The 13,004-nt window shown below is 39.2% G+C and overlaps 1 protein-coding gene across 3 annotated transcripts in view; it reads left to right on the top strand.

The window, feature by feature from the left end:
* The window catches only part of LOC114042576 (scavenger receptor cysteine-rich domain-containing protein SCART1-like), a 53,071-nt gene extending 40,267 nt beyond the window's left edge, over window positions 1-12,804 (top strand). Inside the window, exons 8-14 of one of the 3 annotated variants that reach the window (XM_027861260.1) lie at window positions 380-697; window positions 1,508-1,537; window positions 1,668-1,982; window positions 2,224-2,259; window positions 2,746-2,874; window positions 8,522-8,719; window positions 12,190-12,804. In XM_027861260.1, coding sequence (XP_027717061.1) covers window positions 380-697; window positions 1,508-1,537; window positions 1,668-1,982; window positions 2,224-2,259; window positions 2,746-2,874; window positions 8,522-8,719; window positions 12,190-12,302 — 1,139 coding nt within the window. In that variant the 3' untranslated portion in view covers window positions 12,303-12,804. Of the gene's footprint in view, window positions 1-379; window positions 698-1,507; window positions 1,577-1,667; window positions 1,983-2,223; window positions 2,260-2,745; window positions 2,875-8,521; window positions 8,720-12,189 lie in introns of all 3 variants that reach the window. The other 2 variants (XM_027861259.1, XM_027861261.1) reach the window with 2 other exon arrangements.
* Window positions 12,805-13,004: the final 200 nt, after the last annotated feature.

Below are 13,004 nucleotides of genomic sequence, written 5' to 3'. Positions count from 1 at the left end.
TCCAGATCATTTTATAGGTGAGGAAACTGAGGCAAGCAAGGTTAAGTGACTTGCCCAAGGTCACACATCTAGTAAGTGTCTGAGGCCAGATTTGAATTCATGAAGGGAATCTTACTGATGCCAGGTCTGGCATTCTATCCACTGGGCCACCTAGCTTCAGTGCGGTTTAGCATTTAATTACTGGGGAGTCAGGAGACTTGGGTTCTGGTCCTAGCATTATCATTAATGAGTTGTGGAATCTTGTTTTTAAAACTTCTGTTTTTAAAAAAAGAGGATGGATTCCGTAGTTGATAAAGTTCTTTCTGCCTTCATAAATATGTGAAACTATGAATTTATAATGATGAAACCAGTGCAGGATTGATTTATGTTTTTCTCCTAGACTTTACAGCCATGAGGCTGGCCAGTGAGGCCCACAACTGTGCTGGGTGGCTGGAAGTTTTCTACAATGGAACATGGGGAGCCGTGTGTAGTAACTCCCTGAAAGAACTCTCCTTGGCAGTTATATGCAAGCAGTTGAAATGTGGACAACAGGGTTGGCTGGAGAATAAACAGATGGCTTACAGAGGCTCAGAAGTTAGCTGGCTGGACAAAATTGAATGCCGCAGCCTATATACTAAATCTTTGTGGCAGTGCCCATCGACCTCCTGGCATCCACACTCATGTTCCCGAGGAGATGAGGCCTGGATCACGTGTGATGGTCTGATTTCTTATCCCTTTGATTTCTAATGCTGGTGGCTTAGTTACCATTCAGTTTCTGACTTCCTTTTTATACCTGTAAAGTTGCTGAAACTGACCTGTCATAGGTCATAGAAGAGTAGTAGAAAGGGACCTGAGATCTGATTCCAGAACAGTAATCCCTTTCCCCAAATCCCTGATAAATGGTCATCCAGCCTGTGCTTGAAGGCCTCTGGTAATAGTAAATTCCCTATATGCCATTGTAGCTCATTCCAATGTTGGGTAATCCTAACTGTTGGAAAGTTTTCTTATATTATTGAGAGAAACCCTGCTTCTCAGAAACTTTTACCCATTCTCCTGGTGTTGCCTTCTGATGTTAAACAACATAAAGCTAATCCCTCTGCCACGATCTAGCCTTGAAATGTTTGTGAAGTCACCTGCCATTTCTTTCTCAACCTATTGATCTTCACATGGAATACTTTTCAGTCCCTTCGCTATACTGATTACCTCTCACAAGATAGGCTCCAGCTTCTTAATGCCCTTCCTACAATGTGGAACCCAGAACACAATACCTCAAATATGGTTTGACCATGGCACATACAGTGAGGATGTTTACCTTTTAGTATGTCAAAGAGGATGTGTCTCTGAGACTGTGATTCTCAGAATGTAGCTTAAGATTGCATTACCTTTTTGTGCTCCATGGTCTCGGATGCTAATCCCCTTTTGAGATTTTAGTTTAGAAATCCTATTCTTTACTATAGCAGGAATGACTCATTCTCACAACGCTGTAATATCATTTCTTCTGATATTTCCCAATACTTTATCTTTATAGAATGGACAGAGAAAACCTCAGAGGGTCCAGGTAAGAGGCTTAATTGTTCAGCAGACCAGGACTGCACAGGTATTTGTTTGGTCACTTTTTACTACATGTCACTAAGGAAAGGCCTGGTCTGTCTGCCTCTGTCAGTAACTCCTAGTGGCTGCATTTTCAGGGACAAACAGGCTGCGTGTCAGGGATGGAGGGGACAGCTGCTCTGGGCGAGTGGAGGTCTGGCATGGCGGCTCCTGGGGAACAGTGTGCGATGATTCCTGGGACCTGGTAGATGCTGAAGTGGTGTGTCGGCAGCTGGGCTGTGGCTCAGCTGTATCAGCTTTGGGAGAGGCTGCCTTTGGACCAGGGACAGGGGCTGTTTGGCTGGATGAGGTGCAGTGCAAGGGGACTGAACTATCTCTATGGGACTGCCCTGCAGAGCCCTGGGGACGCAGTGACTGTGGTCACAAGGAAGATGCAGCTGTGAATTGCTCTGGTGAGTAATGGGCCCCGAGCGGAGTGTGGGTTGTATAGAAGAAGACTGTCCCAGTGTGGCTGTGGGCATCATCAACCATGTTCAGGACTATGAACTCTAAGGCAAAAAGGACAAGCAAGGAATACCTTGACGTGTGTCATTAATGACAGTTTGGATGATGTAGGAGAATATAGCAGCTTTCCATATGATTCCATATGACTTTCTTTTTTGCCTTTGATTTAATTTCTCTATCTCTCTTCAGGTAGGAAAGAGAAGACAGCATTACTGCCTGGAAGAGGTGAGCCTTCTCCCCTTTATAGCTCCAAATTTCCTGTTTGTTCTTTCCTTAAAGCAGATGTTGGCACATGAGCCAGAAGATCTAGATTCCACTTCCTATTCCAACATCTGTACCTCAGTTTCCTCGTCTCGACAATGAAGATGAGAATACTTGCTCATCTTCTTAGGGTTGTTGCTGTTGGTGGTAGTGGTGGTGGGGGTGGTGTGTGTGTGTGTGGGGGGAAGAAGAATGTTTTGAAAATTATAAATGACTTTAAAATGTGAGTGTAATATAAATTTAAGCCAGTGTTGCTAAGAGAACTTTTGTTTTGAATTGGTGACCCAGCAGGACAAGAACACCCTGGGAACATCTGGAGGAAGCAAGCCTTTCAACCTTGACTTCCTCATAGAGAGTGGGAAAACAGTTGAGGATGTATAGGCCTGTGGGGGTGAGGAGGAGGAACATACTTGACTCATGGATTTTTTTGGAATCTCTGCTTCTGTTAAGGTTCCCTGTCCCCAGCCCAGGAAGGGGATAATCTACTGAGGATCATCTGTTTTGTCCTTGGGACACTTCTCTGCTTTGTTTTAATATTGCTGGGGGCTCAGATGTGGAACAAGAAAGGAACCTGCCACGGTAAGGGGTTAGAGGACGTAGCCAGTATTAGAGAGTATCAATTAGTTAAAAAAGGCTTCTCATGGAGAAACATCTGGAATATTTGGGATATTGCTCTCCTTTGTTCTATATGAGAATAGCTTTCTGCTGTATCGGGACTACTGCTTGGAGCCTTTGATCGACGGTGTGAAGCATTTAAAAATGACCTCATTGGCCCTCTGTAGCCTATGACTATTTCTCTTGTGAATAGTTGTGATTGCCTTAGAAGTCTGTGAAGGTATATTTTCTATTTCTAGCACTATGACAGGTATTTGGGAAATACACTTACTCTTTTGTTCCCCAATTAAGCCTTCTTTGCCTTGACAATATTTGCTTTAAAGTCAGGTCAGAAGGATCACTTATAATTTTGGTATATGTGGATATCAATAGTGTCTTGCTAAGTGCCATGGACATAGTATGTTTTTAACGCCCTCTTTGGACTCTTCTTGGATGAGTACTCATTTAGGCCTTAGTTTATTGCGCGTCCATTGGGCTGGTTGAGCGTGACCCTCCCTTGCTTTGATAAGATCCTTTTTGTCCTCTATGTTCCATAGGTCTTGGCAGTTTAATGCCATTTTTAGTGTGGTGCAATGTTCAGTTCAATTCTATAAGCACTTAGTGTGTACCTAATACAGGCCAATAACTGTTCTAGGTGCTGTGGTAGGCTGATGGAACAAAGACTTAAGTGAAGACAGTCTCTGTTTTCAAAAAGCTTATATTCTACTGGGGAGATACTTTATGCACATCATGGATCAGCAGAATTGTAGCTACATTGAATAGTCAGCATCAGTCAGTCAACAGGCATTTATTATTATTTTCAATAGTTAGCACTTATATGTAGTATTTTTAGACTTGCAAAGTACTTTAAATTTTATTTAATTTGATAATGACAATAATAATAATAATAATGATAATAATAATAATAACTAACAATTATATAACACTTATTACATGCTAGGCACTGTGCTAAGCACTTTACAACTATTACCTCATTTGATCTTCACAATAACCCTTGGGAGTAGGGACTATTATTTTTCCAATTCTGCAGATAAGGAGATGGACAGAGGGTAAGTGACTTGCCCAGAGTCACACAGATAGTGAGTATCTGAGGCCAGATTTGAACTCAGGTCTTCCTGACTCCAGGAAGAAATTTGGGGCATAAACATAGGTAAAGTGGAGCAAAGTTATCTCTATTTACAACTAATATTATGACTTACTTAGAGAATTTCAGACGTTCATTAATAATAAAAAAATAATAGCTTCACCAAAGTACTAAGATAAAAAACAAATTTACAAAATCAGGTACCTTTCTAAATATTACTGACAAATCCAAGATGAATAGAGGGAAGAAAGAATTACTTAAGTACAACTCTGAATTTTTCTTTACAGTAATATAGCAAGACTTTAATTATTGGAAAATACATAGGGTTCATTGTTGGGCCGTTTCAATGTAGTAATAATTACTTTTATATATGTATAGATGTATTATATATACACACACACATATAATCAGTCAAATTATTGAATGTTGAAAGGTTGCTTTGTAGAGCTAGACAAAATTAAATGATATTCATTGGAAGAATAGAAGGCCAAAATTTTTAAGGGAAATGAGATAATCATTACCTGATGCATTGTGAGCATCAGTTTCCACATGTTTAAAATGAAAGAGTTTAATTCAGCGATATAGGCTCCTTCCAGCTCAATAGCCCATAATCTTTTGATAACTTGTCAGCTGTTTCAAATATTAGACGAAAACATAGTGTATTCCCACATGATAATAACTGGACTGTCATCTGGTGGTAGTGAAAATCCTTCATGACAAGACTACTATGAACTAAGTAACTGCTTAACTTAATTTGTATTTTGTTAATTTCTATAACATTTATATACATTTGAGAGATGTATATAATTATCTATAATATACCATGGATTGAGCAACAGGTTAAATTAATTTATATCTTGTTAACCTCTGTAATATGTATACATTTGAAAAAGAATACATATAAATGAAAAACATCCAGGTATTGAAAGCATTTACTTATTTATTACATTCAATCTTGATGTATACTTAGCTGGAGTTAAATAAAGATCAAAAAAATAATACTTTGTGTGCTTCTGGGTTCCAAGCCCCCTTGAAATAACTCCCAGGAGTCAGCGGCTCATAGATTGAGAGACACTGATTGAAAATATTTTCAACAACATACTTTTTCAGTGCGGTCCCTCTGCAGAATCTATACCTCATAGTCTTTATTCTGCATGTAAATCATTGATCTCACTCTCCCCAATCTAAGGCAGGGTTAGCATGTCTGACATAATCTGTAGATGCTGTGGAATACACATTCCTCGCGTTCTGGGTGGTTTCATTAAATAGAACCTTCTTTTAGGGTGCTGTCCCCTTTATTAGGTGTAGTTCCCAGAGAGCACTGGTAGGGGAAACATGAGAGCCAGACACAGCCAAAAGCTTTGTCAGTCAATTTTGAGACTCATGCTCAGCTGAGTCTGCTGACTTTAAGCAATCGAAGGTGCTCATGGTAGTTCCCTGTTCTTTCTTGCTGCCCAAATACAGACGGAGATGAGCAGACCAGAAGTCTCCACTCTCTGAGGTAGCAAAGACAAGACATGCCTCCTCAAGGCAATCCCAGCTTGATAGATCTCAAAGGAAGACACAAAAACTCATATAGCAGGTCAAGAAGGGAAGACTTTTAACACAACACATGTGGAGAATACCTTGGATCACAAGATCTTGTTAAATTACACATCTCATCATGCAACAATTAATATTTGGCAAACAGAGGTTGAGAGAAATGTGTAGAGATCACATCACCTGTATCAGAGGAATCTAATGATGGCTTTACTTTTTGTTCTTATTGTTCAGTTGTTTCCCACTCTTCATGAATCCATTTGGGGTTTTCTCAGCAAAGATACTGGAATGGTTTGCCATTTCCTTCTCCAGCTCATTTTACAGATGAGGAAACGGAGGCAAACAGGGTTAAGTGACTTACCCAAGGTCATACATCTAGTAAGTGTCTGAGGCCAAATTTGAACTCAGGAAAAGGAGTCTTTCTGACTCCAGGCTTGGCACTCTAACTACTGCACTACCTAGCTCAATGGCTACTGACAAGTTCCTTCAGCTTTGTTTATGTAAATGTTTACTTTTGTTTGTTTACATCTCTGTACTCATTGTCTTTCTGTTTTTGGAAGGTACCTCCCATAGATTGTGAATGCATAGCAATGTGACTTTGGCTAAGTGCAGATGGCCTTATTTATTTCCTGTCTGCTATCTTCCTCATGGCAGTAAAGAATTCAAGTCACTAGCCCCCTGTGTCTGTGTTGTGAACACCATTAATATGAAGAATCAGTTCTCTAATTTCAGTTACATGAGATGACTCAGTTTCACTAGCTAGGGTCTTATGTTATAAATAGAAAATGACATTATTATAAAGCTTCATCATGAGTTCTATATCCAGACAATTCTACCAAGTATCTGATAAATTATCAGAATTTTAGTTCTTTCAATATCTAAATCTTAAGGAAAGTAATGGCCAGGGGCAAACAATCTCTAAGTAAATATATGCTCCAAGGTGTTTGTAGGCTGGATACAATTACTCACCAAATATATTTGGGAGTGTATTTATACTGTGTGTAGTATTTAGCATGGTCCTAGGTAGCATTGTGGATTACGTGCTGAGGCTGGAGTCAGGAAGACATGAGTTTAAAAATGGCCTCAGACAATTACTACCTGTGTGACCCATGGCAAGCCACTTTAACCTATTTGCTTCAGTTTCCTCAACTGTAAAATAAGGATAACAACATCACCCACCTTGAACCAGGCCACATTTTTTCAGAAGAGGAAATAGTTCATCTCCCAGGATTTTTTCTTAGTCAACCCATCTTGTCACTTAGTGATCATGCATTTTTTTTTTACATGTTCACAGTGTATTGTTTTGCTTTGCTTTCTAAAATGCATCATGCTTATTAGCTTGGAATCTGTCCTTTTCAAAATAGACATTTGTCCATTTCCTGTCAATTTGGCATCTCCTGCACTTTTCTAGATTTTTCAAAGATTATTTAAAGTGGTTCTGCAGATATAATTCCCCATATTTGTAGTTATTTGTGTTGTATCCTGTGCTGGTCAGAAAATATAAAATGTATTGTTTTCAGTTCTGGGCACCGTATTTTAGGAAATAGCACACTCTGATGGACTAAAATGAATCTGGAAAGAGCGTGATCAGGATGGAAAGAAAAGGGGCTGGAAACTATGCCCTATGAGGGATGATTGAAAGAACTGGGTTGTTTACCCTGGAGAAGAGAGGAATTATGAGAAACATAACTGTCTTCAACTATTTGAAGGATGATACTATGAAAGCAGGATTAGATCTATTCTTTTTGGTTCAGGAGAGAAGTAGGACCAGTCAGTAAAATTGAAGGAAAGTGGATTTCAGTTTAACTACATTGGAAAACTTTCTACCAGTGGAATCAGTCAACAGCAAAATGAATCACCTCCCGGAGGAATGAATTCTATGTTACTACAAGTGAACAAGTAATACTGATTCTATAGTGTCAATTATGTGCCATGTTAAGAGACTATGTTAAGCAATTTACAAATATTATTTATGTGATTCTCATAATAGCCCCTGGAGGCAGGTGTTATTATTATCCCCATTTTACAATTAAGGAAACTGAGGCAAACAGGGATTAAGTGACTTGCCCAAGTTTTCACAGCTAGCAAGCGTCTGATGCTGGACATAAAATCAGTTCTTCCGGACTCCAAGCCCAGTGCTTTATCCACTGTGCCACATAGCTACCTTGTAATCAAATGAAAGTTGGGTGGCCATCTCTCAGGAACATTGGAGAACGTATTCCTGTATTTGCTGGAATTATTAATCTGAGGTTGATGAGCTCTTTCTTTTATATTCTGATAGCTTGATTTCAGTATATTTGGTCCCGATCTATAATCCTATGCATCTAAAAACATTTTTCTGAGAAAGGAGTCCATAGGCTTCTTTAAACTACCAACAGATTCCATGATGCACAAAAAGTTAACAACAGGGGTGGGGAACCTGTGGCCCTGAGGCCACATGTGGCTTTCTAGGTCCTCAGCTATGGCCCTTTGACTGAATCCAAACTTCACAGAACAAATCCCCTGAATAAAAGGATTTCTTCTGTGAAGTTTGGATTCAGTCAAAGGGCCACACTTGAGGACCTATTGGGCCACATGTGGCCTCGAGGCCTCAGGTTCCTCACTCCTGGTTGAGAATCTTTCTTCTTTGGGTGCTAGATCGTACAGGTGAACGTGTGGTCCCTTCTAATATTTATGTTTCTAGATATACTAAAACTTTTTTTTTTAACCTTCTTGTAGATGAATGTAGTCCACCTCATTAGGTGTACGAAGTTTCATGTAGAGTAGGGTCATAGTATATCATGAGACATTCTTGACTCATTCTTGTATTTGAATAGCAGGGATAGGCTTAATCTGAAGAAAAATAATTTATATTGATGTGAGAAATAACTTTTTGTTTCACAAGTCAATGAACCCAGAACAGAGTAGGTATGGAAATTATTTTTAAATAAAACTAACATACGGTGAAGATTAATCAGTTCCATTTTCACTCATGTCTTCCCTTTCCAGTTTCCAGGACAAGTCAGAATCATTTCACTGAAGGCATCTATGAGGACCTTGAAGTGGGGGACAAATATGAAGAGGTAGAAGAGGAAGATATCAGTCTGTCAGGAGAAGAATATGATGATATTGAAGAAAGTGAGAAATATCTGACTGAGAAAGAAGATGATGGAGACGAGGAAGAGGAGAAAGCTGTCACTTCCTCAGGTCTTCATATTTCAGCTCTTATTCCCATTTTCCTTTCTTGCATATATAAGGAAGTTCTGATACCTGCTTAGATCCATAGAGAGTGGGGAAACCATAGACTCACTCTTTTAACAGTCAAAACTCCCACTGCCATTTATTTTGAGGATGCTCTATCACTACAAACCTTTTAGTAAAGGATGAATTTGGAGGGTTTTTAAAAAAAATGATAATATACCTGTTCATATTTCCAGCCTTTTCTCATTATTACATGAAAGCCACCTTTTTTTCACCTCGGATGAGATTGTCTTCCACTCATTTCACCTTTTAAGTTGATAGCTTTTGTCCTTAGGTTTTCTATCATTGTGCCTTTCTGTCCTAGATTGCCCTAGGAAAGGAAACCCGGACAATCTGGTCCCAGAAAGTCTATATCATACACATCTCTTTAAAATGAGGCAACCTGGGGTCTTACTCAGCAGGCTTTCTTACTTCATATCAGTCAGCATTGACTACAACACTCCAGCAACAGTGTTGAAAGAACGTAAAGGTGGCATTGATCTTGTGCTGGAGTATTCCCACGTGGGAGAGTGGAATTCATTGCTAATGACTGAGGAAATAGGACCACCCCAAACTATGTCTCCTTCATCAAACAAAATATTTAATTGGGGATGCTACAAAGAATCAAGTTTCATTGAACCCCACCAACATATTCTTTGATGCCAAATGTCTGATTGGTCACAGATTGGATGATGCAGTTTTATGGTCAGACATGAAACAATGGCTTTTCATGGTGGTGAATTATGCAGGCAGGCCCAAGTTCCCAGTGTAGTACAAAGAAGAGATAAAAATTTCTCTCCAGAAGAAGTATCTTCTATGGCCTTGACAAAAATAAAAGAAATGGCTAAAGCTTCCCTTAGGAAGACTACTACAATTGCTATCATCACAATACCTGCCTACTTTAGTGATTCCCAACACCAGGTCACCAAATATGCTGGAACAATCACTGTTGTCAAAGTGTTCCAAATCATCAGTGAGCCAATTGCTGCTGCTGCTTCTTATGACTTGGACAAAAATGTTGGCGTTGAGAGAAATGTGCTGATCTTTGACTTTGGAGATGGCACCTTAGATGTATTCATTCCAAATCATTGAAGATGGGGTATCTTTGAAGTCAAGACCATGGGTGAGGACACTCACTTGGGTGGGGAGCACTTTGACAACTTCATAGTCAATCATTTCATTGCTGAGTGTAAGCAAAAGCACAATAAGGCTATCAGTGAGAAAAAAGAGAGCTGTCCACTGACTGAGCACCACTTGTGAACATGTAAATCATATCCTGTTTTCTAGTACCCAGGCCTATATTGAGATACTCCCTTTATGAACGGATATAATGCTATACTTCCATCACCATGCTTACTTTGAAGAACTGAATGCTGACCTCTTCCATGGTACGTTGGATCCAGGAAAAAGGCCCCGAGGATGCCAAACTTGATAAATCATAGATTCATGACCCAGGGTGGGAGGTCCCACTCATATCCCCAAGACTGAGAAACTTCTACAAAATTTCTTGAATGACAAGGAACTCAACAATAATATCAATCCTGATAGGACTGTTGTCCACAGTGCAGTTGTCCAGGCTGCAATCTTGTTTGGGGCTTAATCTGAGAAAGTTTAGGATTTGCTGTTTTTGGATGTTTTCTTTTGGTTTTGAAACTGGTGGTGGAGTAATGACAGTTGTGATCAAATGCAATACCACTATCCCTACCAAGCAGACACAAACATTACCACCTACTCAGACAGCAAGCCTAGTGTGCTTATTCAGGTTTATGAAGGTGAGAGAGGCAGTGATAAAGGATGACAACATGCTTGGCGAGTTTGAACTAATAGGAATTCTCCTTACCTCAAGGGGGTAATTGTCAAATGCAAAAGGCATCCTTAATGTGTCTTCCAATGATAAGCTCACAGACAAAAAGAATAAGATCACCATCATGAATGACATTGGAGGAAGGAAGACATTGAGTATGGTTCAAGAAGCTGAGAGACACAAGACTGAAGATGAGAAGCAGAGAAACAAGGTGCTTTCCTAGAATTCACTTGAATCTTGTGCTTTCCACATGAAGGCTACATTAAAAGATGAGAAACTTCAAGGCAGAACTAATGATGAAGACAAACAGATGATCCTTGACAAATGTAATGAAATAATCAACTTGCTGGATAAGGACCAGACTGCTGAGAAGGAAGAATTTGACCATCAGCAGTAGAAATTGGAGAACGGTCAGCAACCTCATTATTACTAAGCTGTCCCAGAGTTCAAGGGACATGCTTAGTGTGTTCCCAAGTTGTGGGGCAGCCTCGTCAAGATGTATTTCTTCTGGCCTCACCTTTGAAGAGGTCAACTGACTACATCAGAAGAAACAGCATTCCACACAGCTTTCCAAAAAGTTGTTTTGCGTCCTGCACCCAAGCTTGTGTCCCCTTCCTATAGCCCACTCTCTTTTGATGATCTCATCAGTAATCTCTGACACTGGCAGTCAGAGGGAGGAACAGGAATGGGTTAGCAAAGACTTGAAAAGGATATAGATGAAGGGAAATTGAGCAAAGTGAAAAGAGAAGGGTGGGGGAAAGGATATAGGTGTCACAGAAATGGAATGGGGAAATGGAGAAATCAAATTATAGAAGGGAAGGAAAGAAAAATGGGTGGAGAGAATAAGAAGAATAAAAGAACTAAAAACTAAGAGAAAAGAAAAGAGGGAAATGGGAAAAGGAAGGGAAGAGAATGAAGAACAAAAGCATTAACGTATGCAATTTCTGGAAATCATGAGATCATGGAGAAAAATAACTTGGAGCAGAGGGATTGACTAGAAAGAGAAAAAAGGAAATATGTACAATATACATGCTAGCATATATATACATATATATGTGTGTGTGTGTATACATAGTTTATGTGTAATATATGTATATATTTGTAAAACACCAATTGTGATCAGCAGTAATTTTTCTAGTCTAGGAATATTTTTTTTTTTAGACAATTGGGGTTAAGTGACTTGCCCAGGGTCACACAGCTAGTAAGTGTCAAATGTTTGGTCTGAGGCTAGATTTGAACTCAGGTCCTCCTGACTTCAGGGCTAGTGCTCTATCCACTGTGCCACCTACCTGCCTCCTAGTCTAGGAATATTAAAAAAAAAATCATAAGATCATCTTTAGTTTGTTATACTTGGAGATGAAAGGCCTAAAAAATGTGGGATATTCACACTCAGGTTTCTCCCACTGCAAATCTAGCCTTCTTTCCACTGTACCATAGCTCCTGAAAATCTTTTCAAAGCAAATTCTTTTCTTGTTCTAGAATAGTTTTATTTTTTCACTAGTGTGGTACCAGTATTTGTTTAGAACCAAGGGAAGTTATTGACTACCTGGAAGAATAGAGGCAGTTTCCTCTTCTTAGTTATTCTTATTGTGAAGAGTATCATAGGGTAATCAATCTCTCGTTAAAATTTCAGGCTTGGTGCCTCATCTTGTGGACATCAATGAGCTTCCTGTGGAAGAAAGTGACCTATCTTTGCCTTCTGGATATGATGATGTTGAACTGGATATTTTAGGGATGTCATTGTAACAAGAGAATTTTAAATAAAACATCTCATGAAACTAGAAATATATTCTCATCCTCCCTTGAATCTGACACTTCGGAGAACATTGACATTGTTTATATTTCTAATTTCACCAAAAACGTCTTTACTGGCCCTAGTTTTTCTTTCCTTTCATAACTGGTCCTTGGATTTTTTATCAAATGATGCCTGGATTGTCTAAGTAGTTATTGCCATCATGGAGACTGAAAAGGATTAGCAATCGGCCTGACTTTGCTCTTGGAGACATTTTAACTCCTAAAACAGTGCCCCACACATCCAATCCTCTCATTTCACTGATGAAAAAAGTTGAAACCCAGATAAATTAAGAAATATGTCAAAGGTCACACTGCTAGTGATTGTCTGGGGTAGAGTTTGAACCTAGTTATTTCTGAATTCAAGTCTCGTGTTCCATTCAGCACTCCATGTTTCTTGATGGTGACTGAGATGGATAATATCTTAACCAAATATAGTAAATACACCATACAATGCCCTGGGTATCCAGTAGAATGTAAAATTATTGAGTCAGAGACTATTTCATTTTTGTCTTTGTATTCTCAGACCCTTTCAGTGTCTTGCATATAGCAGCTTCTTAATAAATAGTTATTAAAATGATTGATTTCTCTTATCTTTAGTGGGGTATAAATATTTCAATAAGAAAGTTTGGCTTCAATTAAAAGGATAATGGGATA

The sequence above is a fragment of the Vombatus ursinus genome, unplaced genomic scaffold (genome assembly GCF_900497805.2).
Source record: "Vombatus ursinus unplaced genomic scaffold, bare-nosed wombat genome assembly UNPS02014601.1, whole genome shotgun sequence".
Taxonomy (NCBI): domain Eukaryota; kingdom Metazoa; phylum Chordata; class Mammalia; order Diprotodontia; family Vombatidae; genus Vombatus; species Vombatus ursinus.
This window is presented reverse-complemented; position numbering and strand designations above follow the sequence as displayed.